Source organism: Zingiber officinale, chromosome 5B (assembly GCF_018446385.1).
Source record: "Zingiber officinale cultivar Zhangliang chromosome 5B, Zo_v1.1, whole genome shotgun sequence".
Lineage (NCBI taxonomy): Eukaryota > Viridiplantae > Streptophyta > Magnoliopsida > Zingiberales > Zingiberaceae > Zingiber > Zingiber officinale.
This window is the reverse complement of record NC_055995.1, coordinates 67618222-67639585: the sequence shown is the minus strand read 5'-3', so window position 1 is coordinate 67639585 and position 21364 is coordinate 67618222. Positions and strand designations below refer to the sequence as shown.

The window sequence follows — 21364 nt, the reverse complement described above, 5'->3', positions numbered from 1 at the left end:
TGATCGGTCCCGCGACCGATCAGATTCAGGAATCTAGCCGTTGCGTAGCAACGGCTAGTTTCTGCTGTGTCTTCTTCGCAGGTATAAAGGGGTCGAGGGCTGCTGCTGCGATGACAACTTCTTCTTCCTTCCTGTTGCGAAGTGCTGTTGTGCTTGAGCTTTGTTGAGCTCCTCCTTGTCGAAGCTTCGCGTGAGCTTCATTCCACGACTGGATCAGCTGCTGCTGAGTTGCTTGTTGCATCTGTCCATGAAGTTGCTACTTCATCCGGGACCCCAGTCGACGAGAAGGCAAGCTGCTGTGTTTACATTCCTATTGTATTTTGTTCTTGCTATTCTCTTGTACTCTTAGCTTGCTGTTGCAAGTGATTGTGGCGAGGTTTCTCCACCCACAAGGAGTTTGATTTAGCCGGTTTTCCGGGGACTCATCCACCGACGGATTGATAGGCTTCGTCCACCTTACGGACACGCCGAGGAGTAGGAGTTTCATCTCCGAACCTCGTTACATCCTTGCGTAGAGGTTTGATTTCTTCTCCTGTTTTCTTTCTGCATTTAGTTTCCGCTGCACTAACCCAAATTGTAGGAAGAAACGACGATTTAGGGTCGGCTATTCACACCCCCCCCCTCTCTAGCCGCGTACGAAGGATCCTAACACCTATGACCTCCAATTGTGGGGTCATATAGTCATATACAACCTTACACCAATTATATCTACTTATATTTTTAAAGTTATCTACACAATCAAGTAGTATTTTTCTGATAATCTAGATATACTACTAGTAGTAGTAAATAAAACACATAAAAAAATATATAAGAACAAGTTGACAAAACAAAGTATCATATTCGGGAGATGGTTCTGGTTGTTTGCTGATGTTGATCAACTTGTTCTCTACTTCTTTAAACACTCCAGATCCATGAAATGTTAAAGGTAGAGTGGGGTAGAGCTAACATCCAAATATAAATGAACTTTATCGCCATGATCTGGAAGTCCTAGAATCAATGCAACATCTTTTCTTATAAATCTAACCTTCTGATTTTGAAAGATAAAACACTTAGCATCATAGTCTCAATTGTTAAACATATTTTGTACAAGGCCTATAATGTTTACAATATGTTGTATGTCTAGCGCCCAGACAAATGATCTTCTACTTAGCAATTTCAACTACCTATCATTTGGTTCTAGTGCTTTTATGAAAGACTTAAATTGGGGGATGTTATTTTTCCATTGTATTTTCTTACGATATGCATGAGACGTATAGTTTATGTGGGGCGTTGATGCACTAGACGTCATTTAATTCTATAAAATGATATATTACAATGTTAATTTTGAATAATAAAATGATAATTCAACTAGTTTTGATCATAACATGCTGATCACACCATGTTGTAGCAGCTACGATTTGATAGTTCTACAACATGGTGTGATAAGAATGTTGTAGAACTACCATTATATTGAACTCGCATTATGCCCCATTGCTATGACTAATTAACACCCCTCGATGACCTATGATGTAGCTCGACATCGACTAACACCTAATTGAGTAGAGTATTTAGGTCAAACTCGATTCGTTATTATTTCTAGTCCAATTAAAATTTATTAATTATATTTCACAAAAATACTATTAATTTATAATTTTTGATACACTTTATTACTTTTTTTTAAAAAAATATTAATGTTTTATTATTTAAAAAAATAGAAAAAATATTTTTAGAAAAAATAATATGGTCAGGGAGGCCTAAGCCAAGGGTCCAAGCTCAGGTTAAGCCTCGCACTAGGTTATTTAGAGCTAGCATGACCATGAGTCAAAATGACCAGCAGGGCCAAACCCCATGTTCTAAGTACTACCAAGTAGTCTAACACCCTTTCTTTCACTCACCATGTACTTTTAAGAGCTACCTACATAAAGCGATCACAGTTTCTGAAAGTCCCAAGTTCGACACCGAATCGAGAATTACGAAGTTGTTTCATGTCTGGTGGAATCAGTAGAACACTTGGTCAGGTCAACGAGTGACCTGGTCTAAGAAAGTAACAATTATCTAAACTAAAATCTTGATAATGCATCGTACTATGTAAGCTAAAAGGTGCTTGATCAAAATATAATTGCACTGGTCATGAACTAAAAGTTCCTTCAGACTTACACATGGCATAGGATCTGACACCATATAATAGAACAGTGCCTCCAACAGTCAATCTCATCAAGCTTGGCTCATTACATACAGTTTAGAACGTTCAACAATCCAGTTCAAGGCTCTTTCAAGGATAAGATCAATCAGTGATCAAGGTTCTTATTACAGTCGAGTTCAAACAAACCACAACTCGCCTAACGCCTTCTCATTCACAAAACATACACAATTACTCTCACGTTACAGCTTCCAATCCATCATGCACAAAGCCCTTCTACGGGGCCAATGAAGATGGTCAAAATCGTCTAAGGAGCTAGCTCATAGAAGAAGTCTCAAAGTGATCCAAAGCGGTACGCTCAATTGAGATGTTAAGTAATCCACTCGGTCTTTGTTAAGAACTTGCTCCTGGGAGGTATATTCGGTGAATATTGCTCATAGAGAGACTCAGCCGGCAGGTTGGGCATTTCCGCTGCACGTGAATGGCATTGGTGATGCAACTGTTGCAAAAAATGTGGCCACAAGTGGTGGATGTCTCCTCCTTCATTGTGTCCATGCATATAGAACATCGCAACTTTACCTCTTCGTTACCAAATGGGTATTGGCTGCTTAATGCCTGTCATCCTAAACAATATCAGAGCAGCTAACTGAATGGCTTGCTTTTACTTACTCGGGAATGAAACCGCAGTAAAAGAAACCATAGTGCACCTTCCAGTAACATATTTGAAACCACATCAATTATATAGATGGGTTGTTAGTAATCGTAAATCAGACCTAGTACACAAGGATTCCTGGGGTCCAATATCCAACAAGAATCCAAAAACTATTTACATCATATGATTCTACTTGCAAGCCTGGTCAAAGAAGCTGCTGGGTATTTAAGTGGCATACTTGAGTATTGGCATAACCGTAAACAATCAGTTAGTTTGTGACCACAACCAATCTAAGAGCAACTACATGGGTAAAAGGAATATTTTCCTTGAAGCTATTTTATTAACATATAAAAATATACATTGCTTAGCCTTCCTATGACGTGTTAACTCTTAAAAAAAGTTCAGTCGTTATAAAACATATACCTTCCTGGATTTCTGTGCATTTGGGTTTTCGACTTTGGTGTCCCATCTATTAGAGTTCAAATCTCCATAAGCTGTTGGAAAATTAATGAAACATGAAGATATGCTACATGTAGTAAAATAAAATTAAAGTTACAGAGAAAGAATGAAAGTAAGAAGCATGAACTCATGATGTATCCTGCATATGATAGAAGATTCATTTTATCAGCATACAACAAGCTGGTGTGTGATATCTAGTGTCAAATATAGATATCCCTTTCAACTAGAAACTAAGAAAAAGTACCTGTATATTAGTGTTTAGCGAGAATGGAAGCACTAGTTCAGATAAAACCTCCATTAATTCAATAACAGAGCTCCATGATTTTAATTCTTAGACGTACGGTTTGGAGGGCAAGGAATTTGTGTTCATTGGATGAAAGTTCAAAAAAAAATGGGGAAAATAATGTAGTGGACCTCCAACCTGTCCATTATGTACATATTCCAATTCCCCTAAATTTGAATTCCTTTTGTCTTCTCCATTGTGCTCTTTCTTTCTCTATGATGGTTTTAACTTTTAAGAAGCTCCAAGAAAGCTCTAAATCTTCATTTTATTGACTTCTTCAACTTTGCAAACTAAAAACTGCATCAGATATACTTAAGGAACTATTACAAGTAAGTGTGATGTATATGTGATCAATTTAGAATGAGCATCAATAAGAGCTATACCTAAAAGTGTAAGAACTTGTCTTGGATTATTTGGTAACATAACATGCTAGCACAGCACAGATTCCCACAAATTTTTTAGCATAGCCTTCCTCATGTTTTTAAAATGAAATAGCATTAAACATCGACAATAGACAATTCACTAAATGAGCAAATAGATTCAAAGGTCTAATTCACTATTCTGGATGAGCGTGTCAGTTGACAACTAAACATGAGTAAAAAAAAAACTAGCAGCCCAACCAGTTTACTTACCTCCAATTCCAAGACGAAGCTCCAAATCCTCTCCACCAATTAAAGATTCCCAGTGACTTGAATACAGTGGGGACCTAAATAACTGGAGTGAAATTCATTCACATGATTTCCAGAAAACAGCTGAAATCATTCATAAACTAAAGAGTGACTCAATTAACTAAAACATGATAAAAAAACATCACTAACCAGTACCTGATCTCGAAGCTCAGAAGGGTAGATTTCAATGCCATCATCATCATCATCATCCTCAATCAGTATAATTTCAGGGCAACCCCTGATAAAATTGACTCCTTTAAATATAGAAGGACCAAGTCTCAACTCAAGATCTTGCAATGCTACTCTGCTTGATCTATTCATTATCTGCCCAACTTCTTTTTAACAGTATCCAAAGAATCAATGTCAGGTGAGCTTGCAACCAAATCAAATAGGTGTATCCATGCAGTACATTTTAATTACAGCAATCCTCAACCAAACGCAACAACTATTAACACTACTTATTTGTACTAAAGGATATACAGCGGAAGTGAGAGGAGGGATTTGATTTCCTTGCTTGGAAATTTAGTTGAAGGAGACTGAAACCTTGGCTAGTTCACTCCTTCCCTTCCCTTCCCTTCCCTTCCACATACTATCACGTATGACGCAAAATTGAAAAATCTTCATTTTTTGAGAGAACATTGGAAACTTGATCCACTTAGTGTAAAGATCAAACATAAGAGAGTAAGAGAACTGAGAACCAAATCCGAGTACAAGGCTACATTTCTTAACAAATTTATTTCATGACTACTTGGAGGAAATGATTCAAATCGTATAATGAAAATTGTGTATAATTTTCGATCAAAAAGAAAACTTTTGACATGAAGATTGACCAGAACTCCCTAACAAATATGCAACATACAACTGGAGATTACAGATTCGAAGTAAACGGCAATGGAAAAGAATCTATTCTACTCGGTCCTTCCAAGAATTTCAAGGAAAACACCAGACGAAGTAAAGAGGCAAAAAAAAAAAAACTTTACAACGAAACAGTCTTACCAGAAGCGAAAGCAACGAACTCGGCGAGGTGCGATGGAACTTACAGTGCGCCGACGATCGAGAGTCGAGGCGGAGAAAAGGGGAAAGATAAAAAAGGAACCCCAAACCGGGATGGGATCCTCTGGTCCGCCAAACCTAGTCAAGGATGCGTAATTAGAACATCCTCTCAGCGAGAAGAGTGAGATTAATAAAGAACCGAATAAATTAAATTGCTATCGTGGCCAAAATGAATTTGTTAACAACAAAAAATAAATTTTCATAGCACTATTAAAATTAAACTCGATGTTTTATCTTCAATTATCAGAAATCTATCATTATTGCTTTTACAAATATTAATTCTATTTTACTAAGAAATATTATGAAACAACTTTTTTTTCTAAAATATTAATAGAAAAAAGATCATATTTACGAGCATGCTATCTCCTGAAGAAGCACGGTGAGGGCAACTATTGAAAGAAATTTTATTTTGTTATTCTTATTTTAAATATAAAAATAATTCCTATTTAAGAGTAAAATATTTTTTTTACTTTTCTAAATCACCGACTCAATTATTTACTTATTAACAATAGAGATAGGAGTGTAGAATAGGAATGTAGAATAGGAGTGTGTTCCTGTATGAAAGTGGAAAAAATGTCAAGATAGGAATGTAGTTTGAAAGTTGATGAAGTGAAGACTCCAAATGGTCCTGTAACATAAGAGGCGTTAGTGTCAGACCGAAAAGGGATTCCCAGTGTTAGTCCTCCGACGCTCAAGTCAATTTCTGACAAGTGGAGAATAGTAGAAAATTGTAGTTAAATATGTGAAATAATGAAGTGGTGCATCCCTTTGCCTGTACATAGGAACCCCCTTTTATAGTGTCCCTGTAGTCTCTGTGCACGCATCTCAAAGCAAACACATGTCTTCACAAGCGTTCTAGGAAAAAAAGTCCAAAAGTATCTCTAACACCTTTCCTTAAGCAAGCATGCAAATCCTTGATATGACAGGCTGGAATCTTCTATTGTACTATTTGCCTAGGAACATACTCTGTTATCAGTGGTACAAACCTCTAAAAGGGTACAAGGAGGTACGTAGGTGGGTCCTGCTATAGGTCGATCGGTGGCCACTCTATCGAGATACACCCCGCTCGGCTGTGTTGCATAGAGTAATATCTATTCACTTAGCTTTTCCATAATCGGAGGACTCCTCCCCGAAAGGACATGTCGCCTACTCGACAGGGATAGTGACCAGGAGAGATACTATCTGTTTATCTCGTAACCTTATGTTGTCTGCTTGGCCCTGCTCGTCCATTCGGGTGTGCCACCCATCCACCCATAACTCAGCCAAATGGTCAATCTTGCCTGATCTGTGGACAGCGCCTCTTTATCTTCCTTGACTTTGACTTCTATGTCAACCGGTCGCCCTTGCTTTGGTAGGGCCCTTTTTCATCACCGTATCATAAGTCTTTCCCTCAAGTCTAGTTAAAGGATGTTGTAACTCTGACTGATTGGACAATTAGTATGTTCTGAAGCTCTTCTTCCCATTCGGATGCTCTGGGGTTTAGAGCCGCCGCTCGACTATTATGCTTAATACACTGAAGTTTATAGCCGTCGCTCGACTGTGAAGATCAATGCACAAGGGTTTATAGTTGTCGCTCGGCTCTTATGCTCAATGCACAGAAGTTTATAGTCATCGCTCGGCTATGACGTGCACTACATAAGGGTTTATAGTCATTGCTCAGCTCTTATGTTTACTGCACAAGGATTTATAGCCGCCGCTCGGCTATAATCTTCACTGTTTAAGGGTTTATAATCGCCGCTCGGCTATAATATTTATTGCTCAAGGGTTTATAGTCATCGCTCAGTTGTAATCTTCACTGCTCAAGAGTTTATAGCTGTCGCTCATCTGTGTCATTCATTGCTCAAGGGTTTATAGCCGCCACTTGGCTGTGTCGTTCACTCCACCCGCCCTCATGTCATTTATCGAGAAGTTGCCTTTTCTCCGAACAGAGATGTTAGAGTTTAGAGCCGTCGCTCGACTATGATGTTCACTATACAACGGTTTCTAGTTGCTGCTTGGCTCTGTCGTGCGCTTTAGCTAACTCTGAACTTCCTTTTGGTCATTCTTCCGATCGGCAATGTATACTCCTAGGTTGGTGCCGCTCAAATCTATCGAGGGCAGCACTTGGCCATTTTCCAACTTCATTTTGATCTCTGCCCCGATCTCTCGCCTCCATGTAGTTCCTTTTAATTGTCGTTAACGTCACCATAATTTCTTAAAAATCGCTCAAATCCCCACTCATTAATGTAAAGCACGCTTGGTCATGCCCTGTAATCATGTTCTCTCCTTCCTCTTTAATGTCGCCTGTAATATAATACCATGCATCACGTTTCCCTGCCGCCATATGTGTGATGTGATAGGTGACTATTTGGATTTGATGTGACCGCTACCTTTTCCAAATCAATGACTCAGATTAAGTCTCATTTTCCAAAATCCTGGATCAGACGGCACAAGGCAGCCACAGACAAGGTTTTTAAAGCCAGTAATTTTCTTTCTCACCGCTATCATCTTCATTCTCCACCTTCTTCTTCTTTGCTTCTTGCTCATGCTTCATCGCCGACGATCTTTCTTTAGTAAGCTCTCTCTATTTTCTTCTCTTTTGATCTCCAATTTCAAATTTCTATACCTTGTTCCATGGTTGTCTACCCTTCCCCACCCCCAGCTGTCCCCGAATTATAGTATACCTCCACCGAGTCCAAATTTAATGGCGATGAGATCGATCAAATGAAACTAACTTATCATTTCCCTGATGATTACCAAATCGTCATTCCTTCTGCTTACGACCGCTCTCATATGCCCCCCAAACAATTTTCTTCCCTTTTCACGGACCAATTTTTTGTTGATCTATGCTTTTCCATCCATCTTTTTTTTCGAAAGTTTGTAGATATTTTCATATTCTACTACATCAATTAGTGCCTAATTCCTTTAGGTTATTGTGTGGGATGTTGTCTTATTCTGTTTGTATAGTATTCCCCTTGTACCCCACATGTTTCACTACTTCTTCTATCCTAAGTTTTCCAACAGGGCACTTTTTTTTCAAGCCCGAGTAGCCATCATTTATTTCAACAAAATGCACTCCTCTAATAAGTACTGGAAATAGCATTAATTCTTTGTTTTTCTCCCCGACCGGCCAGACTTTTCGACTGGCTAGCAGATGGAGTTGTCAAAACCCCCTCCGACTGATAGATATCGAAGCCAGTCGACTTACCTCCAAGCAGCTCCAAGCCTGGCAGTCAGAAATATCATATACACATGCTACTTTTGGAGGGCGTCTTGTATGTGTTCGGGTTAAGCCTCATTCGAATGCTGCTACCCCTCCCTCTAGGTACGTTATTTTTCTTCCTGTAGTTTTTGAATCTAACTGATTTCTATCTCATTTTTATAGATCAAATCATGAACCGAGCATTGCTGAGCAGCAAGTGTAAGCTTACCGATGCAGACATCAATGCTAAAGCAATGACCAAGCTAGAAAGCTATGACTTTTTGCTGGTCAAGCATTCCGACGAGCCGACCGACGAAGTAGGGGGAAGCCGGGTGGCGGCCAGCAATGCAGCGACCACTACTAGCGAGCTACCGCCTGAGCGCCCCTCTATGGCGCTGATCGCCATTCCATCCGAATCGACCATGTCAGACAAGCCATTGATCCATTGACTTAAGCGACACCAAGCGGAATCCTCTTCCAACTTAGTGACTTTGGCTTTGCAGGCCCGTGCCCCAACAACGACTTCCTGACCTCCTTCCTGTTGGAATGTATACTAAAAGTCTAGCTTTTGTATAAACATTTACTTAGAAATAAGAATCATATTGGTCAAATATCTACATTTATAAGCTAAGTGTAGTTGTTCAATTAATTTATATTGTAGATAACATAGTGTGTGGTGTCATACACAGAAGATCATGTTATCAGTTCTTTATAAATTATAAACAGTTGCTCACGACTAAGATGGATAGGAACAAACCATTGGAATAGTCGTAGTGTAATTTGGTATTAGTTTATCTTGACTATAAAATTACACTAGTACACTCAGAGTATATTAAACTGGACCATTTAAGGTAAGTTCTTTTTATACTGACTGAATAAAAAAATAAGACCTTTGTTATTATGGAAGTGTGTGCTCTTAATCATGATATAATAATAAGCACATATACTTAATATTCATTTCTTTGATTTATCAAAGGGTGCGATTTATTTCGATAAATCAATAGGCCCGATAAGTTGGGAAATGGTATTATTTATATGGTGTGTTGTTGATTATAGAATGAAATTGTGCCCTAGTAATCTAGGTTGATAATGTCCTCAAGAGGAGCTCATAAGGATTGTCATGTTAAACTCTGTAGGTGGACTTAGTCCGACTTGAAAATAAGGTTGAGTGGTACTACTCTTGGAATTAGATATTAATTAAATGAGTTGTCAGTAACTCATTTAATTAGTAGACATTCGATATTTTAAATACATGGAGACTTACACACTCATGATAAGAAGGAATCCATATAATAATATGAGATTGGTGCGGTAGTTCAATAATAACTCTTTAGTGGAATGAGTTATTATTGATGAACTCGAGTTGAGTGTTCGGGGCAAACACGGGAAGCTCAAGTTCATCGGGAGACCAAAACCAATTCCTTCTCTCGGTCCCTGTCGTAGCCTCTTATTTATAAAGTATTATATCCACCTATACCCACCTTCTTACTCACCTTAAGGTGGCCGGCCAAGCCTAGCTTGGAGCCCAAGCAAGGGGCCGACCAAACCAAGGTGAGTTGGTTTCAAGAGGTGGCCGACCCTACCTTGAACCCAAGCTTAGGTGGCCAGCCACAATAAATTAAAAGGATTTTATTTTTTAAAAATATTTTCTTATGTGGAAGCCATGGTTTTAAAAGAGAGTTTAAAATTTAAATATTTCCTTTTATAGTTTTCTACAAAAGATTAAGAGAAAGGTTTGATATCTTTCCTTATTTGTAGTTAAAAGGAAGATTTTAATTTTTGATAAAACTTTCCTTTTTTATAACCATCTGCATGATTTTAAAAGAGAGTTTTTAAAATTAAATCTTTCCTTTTATAGTTTTCTACAAAAGATTAAGAGAAAGATTTGATATCTTTCCTTATTTGTAGTTAAAAGAAATATTCTAATTTTAGAGAAAACTTTCCTTTTTGTAAATCATCCACATGTTTTAACAGAGAAATTTTAATTTATAAAAGTTTTCTTTTATAACCAACCATGAAGGGAATTTTTAAAAGAGAAATTTTTATTTTAAAATTTCCGAAAACAAATTAGGAAGTTTTAATTTTGTGTTTAAAACTTTCCTTGTTTGGAAGAGTTGTAGGGGTCGGCCCCATTAATAAATAATAGGAATTTTTAATTAAATTTTCCTTTTCAATGGCAAGGAAATTAAGGAAGTTTTAATTAAAACTTTCCTTATTTGCCAAGACCAAGGAATATAAAAAAGAGGGTAGAGGTGCCTCACCATAGAACAATCTATCTTCTATTTCTCTCTTTCTTGTGGTGGCCGACCCTCACTTCTTCCTCTTCCCCTATTCTTCTTCTTAAGTGGCCGGCGGCATCATCTTCTTGGAGTGATCTTGGTGGCCGGATTTTTCTTGGAGAAGAAAAGATAGGAGGCATTATTTCCTTGCATCCCTTGGAGCTTGGTTGGTGGCCGAAGTTCTTCATCTCAAGGAGTTTGTTGATTGACCGAAACTTGCTTGAAGAAGAAGGAAGCTTGGGTGGATTCTCGTCTCGGTAGATCGTTGCCCACACGACGTCCGAGATAAGAAGAGGAATACGACAGAAGATCGTGAGGTCTATAAACTATAAAAGGTATAATTAGTTATTAGTTTCCGCATCATAACTAGTTCATCTTTTTATTTAGATCTTGAAATACCAAACACAAGAGGCTAATGAATCTAGGAAATGGAATTTATGTTTTCGATTTTGTGTTTCTTTTGTTTTTCGATCTTGTGATTCGATTGTTCTTAATGGTTGAACCTAGGGTTACTATAAGGAGATTAAATATTGGTTTTCTTTGTAAGACTTTGTCTAGGCAGTGGTGGATGATCTCATACCCAAAAAGGTCTAGTGCCTCACCATGTTTTACCTGGAAGCCGAACTTTGAAATAAATATTTAATCAAATTTGTAACATAGGTGGATTTGGATTAATAATGTTAAGCATCGTTTGAGATCCAAGTCTAAACCTCTAAGAACATATAAGTTGAATTTGGAATCAATAATGTTAAGTTCTGTTTACGATTCCAAGTTTAATTTCTAAATAACACAATAGGTTGTTAGGAAAGGTTCAGGACTTGTACAAAATTTTTGTATAGGGGAACCAGTACGATATTCCGAGTAGCAACCAACACTTCCAAGCTGGGGGAATCCTCCACTTCTACGATTCCTAAGAGAGAGGTTGTCCTGCTGACTCCCCCTTCTTCCGATCGGACCCCCTCATTGTCCTTGTTGTCGGCTGGTATAACACTCGCGCCACCGATCGCCTATCTTTCACCTCCACAAATCAGCGCAGAAGCACCCATTTCCATTATTCGCTCCTCCCCAATGTCCAAATCCAAGGGCTCAGCCATCTTAGAGCCCTCAAATCCGAGCGGTTATAGGCATGTCAAGGCAATCCTCCACCTGCTGATCGACGAGTGGCACAGTTTAGATGACGCTGAGTCACACTTCCCCAACATCAAATTACAATCCAAGGTCCCTAGCGCAGATTTGGGAAAACGCTAGGACCCGAGTGGTGACCATCCTACTTGGGGAGCTTGCTGATGGTTTTATCTAGAAATCAACTGAGGTAAGTTTAGCGGAATCTTTTCTTTACTTTTCCCGATCGATGTTAACTAGCTTCATTTTGCTTGTAGTTCTAGGTGGAGAGTCTGGCTATGTGCCAGAGGCTAGCCTTCCTTGAACATGAGAACCAGCAATGAAGAGCGTTGGTTAGGCAAACAGACACTTCTCGGGCTTGGGTAAAACAGCTAACTACCAAGGTGGCCCAATGGAAAAAAGAGTTAGACACGAGCTCCAAGCAGCTTCTGGGGTCCGAGTAGGCTCTCATCATGGAGAAGAACAAGAACCATGACCAGGCCCTCCATCTTGACCGGCTAACCAAGTAGGCTCACCACTTCAAGTCAAAGATAAATTCTGTCAATACCAAGAAACTCTGAGCTATCGAAGATCTAGAGATAAAAAACAAGAAGGCTCGAGTCTTGGCCAAGAAGCTTGAAGAGGCAGAGGCATTGCTCGCGGCCGAGCAGGTTAGTCAAATGGTGGAGTAGGCGACGAGTGAGCTTTAGCTCGACGAGCATAAACGAATAATCGATGAGCAAGCTGCCGAGCTGGCTGCGCTAAAGGTCTGGTTGGAGGCATCCAAGGCTGAACTTAACAAGCTCAAGGAAGAGGAGCCCGATTGGCTGAAATCTTTCCGGGTAAAGTATCTTCGCTCCCAAGATTTCAACAAAATATTCATCGACAAAACCCTTCATCTCTTTGACTATGGTATTGATGGAACTCTCTAGTAACTGAAGAACGACGACTATCTCTCCCCCAATCTGTCAAACAAAATTATAAAGAGGGATAAGATCTCGGAATCGCTCCCCGACGAAATGCTAGACTACCTCGCCTAGTTTTTTCTACAAGTTTTTTGGCTACTTCTTGTACATGCCCAAGGAACCCGGTAAAAAATATAAGTATGAATCGACGAGCGCCCGTTCGACACTTTTAAGTTCTTTGTTACGGAGTATTGCTTTCTCTTAGCTTATCCTTAGCATAGTAAACTTGGGTCTTTATATTTGTCCTTGTAATATGTCGAACGAAAGTGGAGTTTGGCCGAGTGGCCCGTGCCTCTTGAGCACTTAGTGTGAGTACCTTGCTTGCTTATATCAAAGTCGAGCGGTGAGCGAGTCTATAACACTTAGGCATGAGGGCTTTGCTCTCTTATAACATGACCGGACGACACTCAGGGGATTATAAGTCGTTCAAACGAGTCAAGACTATTTAATACTTAGACGTGAGGGCTTTGCTCTCTTATAACACAGTCAATCGTCATGTGAGTCTGGAATAGGCCCGGTCTAAAACCGAGGGGCTATAACTTTGAGGCGCAAGAGCATGCTCACTTAGAATACGGTCAATCGACACATGAGTCTGGGATAGGCCCAGTCTGAAACTCGAGGGCTATAACTTTGAGGTGTGAGAGCATGCCCGCTTATAACACAGTCAATCAGCACGTGGGTCTCGGACAAGCCTGGTCTGAAACCAGAGAGGTTGTAACTTTGAGGCACAAGAGCATGCTCACTTATAACACGACCGATTGGCACGTGAGTCTGGGACAGGCCTGTTCTGAAATTGAGGGGCAATAATTTTAAGGCGCGAGAGCATGCTCGCTTATAACACAACTGATTATCACATGAGTCTGGGACATACCTGGTCTAAAACTCGGTGGCTATAACTTTGAGTGGTGAAAGAATGCTCACTTATAACACGGTCAATCAACAAGTGAGTCTAGGATAGGCCCGGTCTGAAACCCGGGGGCTATAACTTTGAGGCGCAAGAGCATGCTTGCTTATAACACGGTTGATCGACACTTGAGTTTGGGATAGGCCTGGTCTAAAACTCGGGGGCTGTAATTTTGAGGCGCGAGAGCATGTTCACATATAACAGGGCTGATCGACACTTGAGTCTGGGACAGACTCGGTCTGAAACCCATGGGCTATAACTTTGAGGCACGAGAGCATGCTCGCTTATAACATTGCTGACCGACACGAGAGTCTGGGGCAGGCCCAGTCTGAAATTTGGGGGTTATAACTTTGAGGCACGAGAGCATGTTCGCTTATAACATGGTCGATCGGCACGTAAGTCTGGGACAAGCCCGGTCTAAAATTTGGGGGCTATAACTTTGAGGCGCGAGAGCATACTCGCTTATAACACAGTCGATTGACATGTGAGTCTTTGACAGTTAGCAAATTTTCATTTAAACTCTCTTGCATTTATAGAACAAATGTTTTTATAATTTACATGAATTCAATTACCAACTTACTACCTGGCCTAGTAGGGCTACAGATAATTTGCACTCCACGGCCATTCTAGGTTCCTTCCATTTCGTCTTGTAAATAATAGAATCCCAAATTGAGCTTTTGGATTACTTTATACGGTCCTCCCCAAGGGGTCTCTAGCTTGGTGACGTTGCTGACCGGTTTGACTCTTTTCCAGATCAAGTTGTCGACCTAGAAGGATCTGAGAATCACCCTTTTGTTGTAGTTTTACTCTATCCTCTGTCGGTATGTCATCAGCTGCACGACTGCTTTATCCCTGATTTCGTCTATTAAGTCTAACTTCATAAGACGTCATTCGAGGTTTTCCTCGTCGTAAAACTGCATCTGATTGAACTCAATTCCTATCTCGACCTGCACTATTATTTCCCCTCCGTATACTAAGTGGAACAAAGTTATGGCGATAGCTTCCCTAGGCATGACATGGTAGGCCCACAGCACATTCAGCAGTTCATCTACCCAACTTCCCCCAACGTGGTCGAGCTGAGTCCGGAGTCCTCTGAGGATTTCTCTGTTGGTGACTTCCGCCTGGCTATTGCTTCGGGGGTAAGCTACTGAAATGAAGGCTTGTGTAATACCATAACTGGCACATCACTCTCTGAGCTTCTGTCTTTGAAACTATCTTCCATTGTCGTAGATAAGTTTGTGAGGGATGTCAAATCAACATATAATGTTCTTCCATAAGAACTTAATAACCATATGTTCGATTATCTTGGTGAGCGGCTCGGCCTCCACCCATTTGGACAAGTAGTCTACAGGTACAAGAAGAAATTTCCTATGTCCAGTCTCCAAGAGGAAGGGTCTCACAATGTCCATACCCTACTGATCAAACGAGCAAGAGACAATAGATGCCTTCAACTCTTTTATAGGTCTATGTGGTATGTTCTGATATTTCTAGTAAGACAGGTAAGTTGCTACTGTTCGAGCGGCATCGGCTTATAAAGTAAGCCAGAAATAACCTACCAATAGGATTTTCCTCGCCAACGAACGGCTGCCCGGATGACTACCACAAGAGCCTTGGTGAACTTCTTGCATGATGTATTGAACATCTTCTCATCTAATATGCTTCAGTAAGGGTCTCGAGAAGGCTTTTTATATGGGTGATCTCCCACCAGTGTGAACTGCCCTGCTCTCCTTTTTATTAACTGAGCCTGCTCTCGATCGGCTGGAACACTGCCTGATTGGAGGAATTTAATCAGAGGTGTCCTCCAGTCGGTGGGGCTTCCAATCCCACCGTTCTATCAATGTGAGCCATCAACAAGCTCAATTGGCTTTTCCAATACCACAGGGCTTAAGGTGTAAGTACCCCGTGGTAGTTTTGATGTGATCAACCAAGTCAAGTTAGGTCCTGTTGTGTTTTGATATCCTTGTGTCTAAGTGTGCAGAAACTTAGGAGCACAGGAAGTCAAGCGAAAGATGCAACTAGCAAGAAGGACGACATAAGAGAGAGTCGACGGGCTTGGTGCGTCCGAGGGACAAGGTGCTACGAAAGAGTACGCTGGCAGACGAGAAAGAAGCGTGTGACATTTCCAAAGGACGAGAAGCCGGAGCGAAAGGTTACTCAAGAAAGCTGAAAAATGGATTTGGGTGAGCCCTATTTCGAATGGCCAAAATCACCCAAATGAGTAGAGCCGGAGCGAAAGACCAGGAGGAAAAGTCAACCAAAGGTTGACTGTGCTCCGGGCGCTCGGACCACCCAGACTTAGGGTGCCCCAGGCACGCGCCCTGGTCAAGCTGATTCAACCTGGTCTAGGAGGTCGGAGGTGTTAGGACCTTCGGATGGCTAGAGAGGGGGGTGTGAATAGCCTCTTCGCAAACTTACACAAATTTTCTTCCAGAACTTTGTGAGCACAGCGGAAATAAGCAAAAACAAACTAATACAAGGAAGAAAACAAAACACCACTAACACAATGATGTACGAGGTTCGGGGATAACTTACCCCTACTCCTCGGCGTGTCCGTAAGGTGGACGATCCCTTGATCTTTCGGTAGATCAACCCCCGGACAGATTCCGGCTAAGTATTTCTCCTTCTCGGTGGAGAAACCTCTCCACAAAGTCTCAAAAGGATTTAAATGAAGCACAAGACTTACAGATCATAGTGGCTCAAAGGAAATCGAAGTAAGCTCACAGCCACGAAGATGATGAAGACAGAGTCCAAGAACACAGCAAGCTCTCAATCGAAACACACACAGCTTTTCACTTGCTTCTTGTTTTCTTGTTCTCTTTTCTTTCCAGCATACACTGCTTCTTATGTCTCTGCATTCGATCAGCCTGCATCGGATCGTTGCCAACCTGCACCGAATCCCTGCTGCAAGCTACGGCGTCGCCAATCGCTTCTCTTCCTCTTCTGATTCTCTGAGCTCACACCAATAGAACCACGGTCTTCACTGGTGCCACTGAGCTCGAACCAATCACCAGGAGTTAAGCCAATCGTCGCCTGACCACTGCCAGAAACACAGCCAATTGTAACCTGTAGTCGTTGCTGCTTCAAATGTATTTGACGCAGAGAAAGCAGTGGAAAGATCCTTTGTCTCATTCCTTTGATGAGGCTTAATTTGAAACTAAGCACTGGTATGGTACCTACAACCTGTATCTCCAAAAGACTCACAGCAGAAGGTTAAACAGAGATGGGCAAAAAGAAGTACAAATCAGAAACTGTCAGAGAAAGCGCATGCATAATGAACTTAACTATGGATCGGTCAGCAGACCGATCACAGACCCCTGGACCGATCAGACCACAGCCTGATCGGTCTGAGGCTGGTCTGATCGGTCGTGGCGACCGATCAGATTAGATGTGGATCGGTCCATAGACCGATCCAACGCCCTTTTTCTTCTGCGACCTTTTTCTCCTGATCGGTCTACAGACCGATCCGTAACTCTCACAGAAAGCTACTGATCGATTACTAATCGGTCACCAGACCGATCAGTCAACCAGCGTATCACTGGATCGGTCACCAGACCGATCCAGGTTTAGAGCTCCCAGCCCTAAACCTTACCGAGCCCTCTCTGACCTAGTCAGAGCTACCGAGCTACCGAGCTACCGAGCTCTCTCCGACTTCGTCCAGAGAGCGAGCTACCGAGCCCTCTCCAACTCCATCCGGTCCAGAGAACGAGCTACCGAGCCCTCTCTAACCTAGTCCGGAGACCGAGCTACCGAGCTACCGAGCTACCGGGCTACCGAGCTACCGAGCCTTCTCCGACTCCATCCGGTCCAGAGAACGAGCTACCGAGCCCTCTCTGACCTAGTCCGGAGAACGAGCTGCCGAGCTACCGAGCTACTGAGCTACCGAGCTACCGAGCTCTCTCCGACTCCATCCGGTCCAGAGAACGAGCTACCGAGCCCTCTCTGACCTAGTCCGGAGAACGAGTTGCTGAGCTACCGAGCTACCGAGCTACCGAGCTCTCTCCGACTTCCCATGCCAAGCTTCCAACTTGGACTTCTCCCGTGCCAAGCTCCCTGCTTGGACTTTTCCGTGCCAAGTCTCCATACTTGGACTTTACCGTGCCAAGTCTCCATACTTGGCCTTTTCCCGTGCTAAGCTCCCTGCTTGGACTTTTCCGTGCCAAGTCTCCATACTTGGACTTTTCCCGTGCTAAGTCTCCATACTTGGGCTTTTCCCGTGCCAAGCTCCCTGCTTGGACTTTTCCGTGCCAAGTCTCCATACTTGGACTTTTCACCAGATGTTTGGTCAACCTTGACCAAAGATTGCACCCACAATCTCCCAAGTTTGTATTCTGTCAAACATCAGAATACAACTTTTCTATTCTCGTCAAACATCAGAATAGAACTTTTCTATTCTCGTCAAACATACTTTTCTATTCTCGTCAAATATCAGAATAGAACTTTTCTATTCTCGTCAAACATACTTTCATATTCTCGTCAAACATCAAAATACAATTCGAGTCAGGTCAACTCAAGTCAGCTCAACCAGGTCAACCTTGACCTAAGGTTGCACCAACAATCTCCCCCTTTTTGATGTTTGACAAAAACCATAATCAATTTAGGTTAACCTGATAACCTAACTTAGGTTTTCCAATGTTCTTCCTTGAACATTCTCCCCAAATTCTATTGTTCTTCCTTGAACATTCTTTGGATATTCTCCCATTCTCCCCCTTTTTGACACACATCAAAAGGAGTGATTCAAGGCCAAGAGTTTCTTTCTAATGAAAGTCCCATATCTTTCATTGAAACCCTTAATTTCCCCCTTGATACTAAAGTCAACAATCAACTTAGTGATAATCCCATACCACTCAAGTCTTTAGAGTAAAAACTCCCCCTAAAAGTCAACTCCCCCTTGACTAATAGGTAAAACTCCCCCTAAAGGTCAACTCCCCCTTGACCATTACACCAACAATGTCTTGGAGAGTTTCAAACCTTTAGAACTCTAAAACACCACTTCCATTGCTGCAATTTCAGACAAACAGTCGAAATTCAGCAGGTTGGCACGCCTTGATCGGTCACCAGACCGATCAGGATCCCTCTGGATCGGTCACAGTGACCGATCCAGCCTTCCCTGGATCGGTCCAGGGACCGATCCAGGTACTGATAGGTTCTGATTTCTGATTTTCCTTCAGCGAAATTCAGAAACCCCTAATAAATTACAGAAAATTCCAAAAATTGTGAAATTTTGAGGATACATTCCTCATAACATATACTATCAGGGAAAAATAGTTTTCTACGAAAATAACTTCCATTTTCAAAACTTGATACAAAGTTCAAAAGTCTTTGAAATAGCTCAAAGTTAACTCATCTTTGTATCAACTTGTTCAATGATGAATGCTATCACTAGAAAAGCTTCATCAAGGTTTTGCAAATCAATTTTGAAATGATTTTAAATCATTTAATTTAGGACCACAATCTTTGGGCTAAATGTACATGACTTGTACATAAGCTTTCCCTATGATCCCCATTTCGAATTAGGCTCATCTAGGTACAAGAACTATGCACCTTGATCCTAACTCATAATCCTAATATCTCACACACATCCAAGGTGTATCAAACAGTCCAACAATCAAGGTTACATGATTTATAGGAAAAGGTCCAACCAAGTTTCCTTAGTTGGAATATATGAGTAAGATCTAGGAACCAAATACACATGAATTATGTAATGGTCTTCCCCATACTCAATTGATGTCTCTTCAACCTAATTATTCAAGAGATGTATGATACATTTTGAATAATTCTGCTGATCCTAGCATCTCACCCCATTTCCAGCAAACAAAAATAATTTGTTAAGCCTTATAGTTTGTGTGAGATGTCCCCAAGTTGCCTAAATTAATTTCCCAATTTCTCTTGTTGTTTTAACTGTCCTCATTGATCATGATGATATCCGAATGGTCTATTGAGCCAAACACATTCCCAATTCTCTCCTCAAATGACTAAATTCATTTTCCGGAAGAGGTTTGGTGAAAATATCGGCTAGGTTTGACTTTGACTCAACATATGTGAGCTCAATGTCTCCCCTAGTTACATGATCTCTAATGAAGTGATGACGCACTTCAATATGTTTGGTTCTTGAATGATGGACAGGATTTTTGTTAGGTTTATTGTGCTAATGTTGTCACATAACCCTTGCACTCCCTTATACAAAAGTCCATAATCTTCTAGGGTGTGGATCATCCACAATAATTGTGATACACTCTCTCCCATGGCAATGTATTCAGCCTCGGTCATGGAGAGAGCAACACAATGTTGCTTCCGACTTGACCAACTAACCAATGATGATCCTAAGAATTGGCAACCCCCACTAGTACTTTTCCGATCCAATTTGCACCCAGGATAATCGGAGTCGGTATAACCTATCAAGTCAAAAGACTCAGTACGAGGGTACCAAAGACCTACTCTAATTGTGCCCTTGAGATATCTTAGAATTCTCTTAACTGCAGTTAAATGAGATTCCTTGGCACAAACTTGATATCTAGCGCACATGCCCACAGCAAAAAGTATGTCCGGTCGACTAGCTGTGAGATATAGAAGACTACCGATCATGCTTCTATATTGCGTTAGATCAACTGGTTTCCCACTCTCATCATTGTCCAGACGAGTGTTTGTCGCCATTGGAGTGGACACTTCCTTAGAGTCACTCATGTTGAATTTCTTGAGCATCTCTTGAGTGTATTTCGATTGATGGACATAAATTCCATCTCGAGTTTGTTTGATTTCAAGTCAAAGGAAGAATGTCAATTCTCCTACTAGACTCATCTTAAACTCACTTTCCATGTGAGTGATAAATTCATTCAAAAAGTCCTTGTTATTTGAGCCACAAATTATGTCATCGACATACACTTGGGCTACAAAAATATTTTCACCATCTCTACGCAGAAATAGTGTCGGATCTATTTGACCTCTCACAAAACCATTTTCTAGTAGGTAAGTTGACAACCTTTCGTACCAAGCTCGAGGTGCTTGTTTAAGCCCATAAAGAGCTTTCTTAAGCTTGTACACGTGGTTTGGAGCTTCGGTATTCACAAACCCCGGTGGTTGTTCAACATAGACCTCTTCTTTAATGAAACCATTTAAGAAGGCCGATTTAACGTCCATTTGATAGAGCTTGAAACCTCTATGTGCAGCAAAAGCTAGCATTAAACGAATGGACTCTAATCGAGCCACGGGAGCATAAGTCTCATCATAATCGAGACCTTTGACTTGACTATAGCCCTTGGCTACAAGTCTTGCCTTGTTTCTTACGACTTCTCCCTTTTGGTTTAACTTATTTTTGAAGACCCATTTAGTTCCAATAATGGTGGTCTTCTTAGGTCTAGGAACTAAGTCCCACACTTGGCTCCTTTCAAATTGACCTAACTCATCTTGCATAGCTATGATCCACTCAGGATAGTGCAATGCCTCATCAACTATTTTTGGTTCAATCTCTGAAATCAATGCGACTTCATTAGACTCATTTCTAAAGAATGACCTAGTCCTAACCCCTTATTGGATGTCTCCCACAATTTGGTCTTGGGGATGACTAGTGGCTATCCTAGATTGTCTTGGTGTTGATGGTGCCTCATGAATGGTCTCACTAGGCACAGGCAAGGACTCAATATCAGGCAAAGGATCAGATTGAGTTCTTTGTTGCCTTTGCTCATCGTCATCAGAGTCAACCTCGA

At 41.1% G+C, this 21364-nt stretch overlaps 1 protein-coding gene across 1 annotated transcript in view; it reads right to left on the bottom strand.

Annotated features, from left to right (window-relative positions):
* Positions 1–2146: 2146 nt before the first annotated feature.
* LOC121986694 overlaps positions 2147–21364 on the bottom strand; it is a 76224-nt gene continuing 57006 nt past the window's right edge. Inside the window, exons 3-7 of the mRNA XM_042540645.1 lie at positions 5178–5389; positions 4338–4419; positions 4146–4227; positions 3195–3265; positions 2147–2734 (exon numbers count right to left, since the gene is read on the bottom strand). Coding sequence (XP_042396579.1) covers positions 2513–2734; positions 3195–3265; positions 4146–4227; positions 4338–4419; positions 5178–5389 — 669 coding nt within the window. The 3' untranslated portion in view covers positions 2147–2512. The remainder of the gene's footprint in view (positions 2735–3194; positions 3266–4145; positions 4228–4337; positions 4420–5177; positions 5390–21364) is intronic.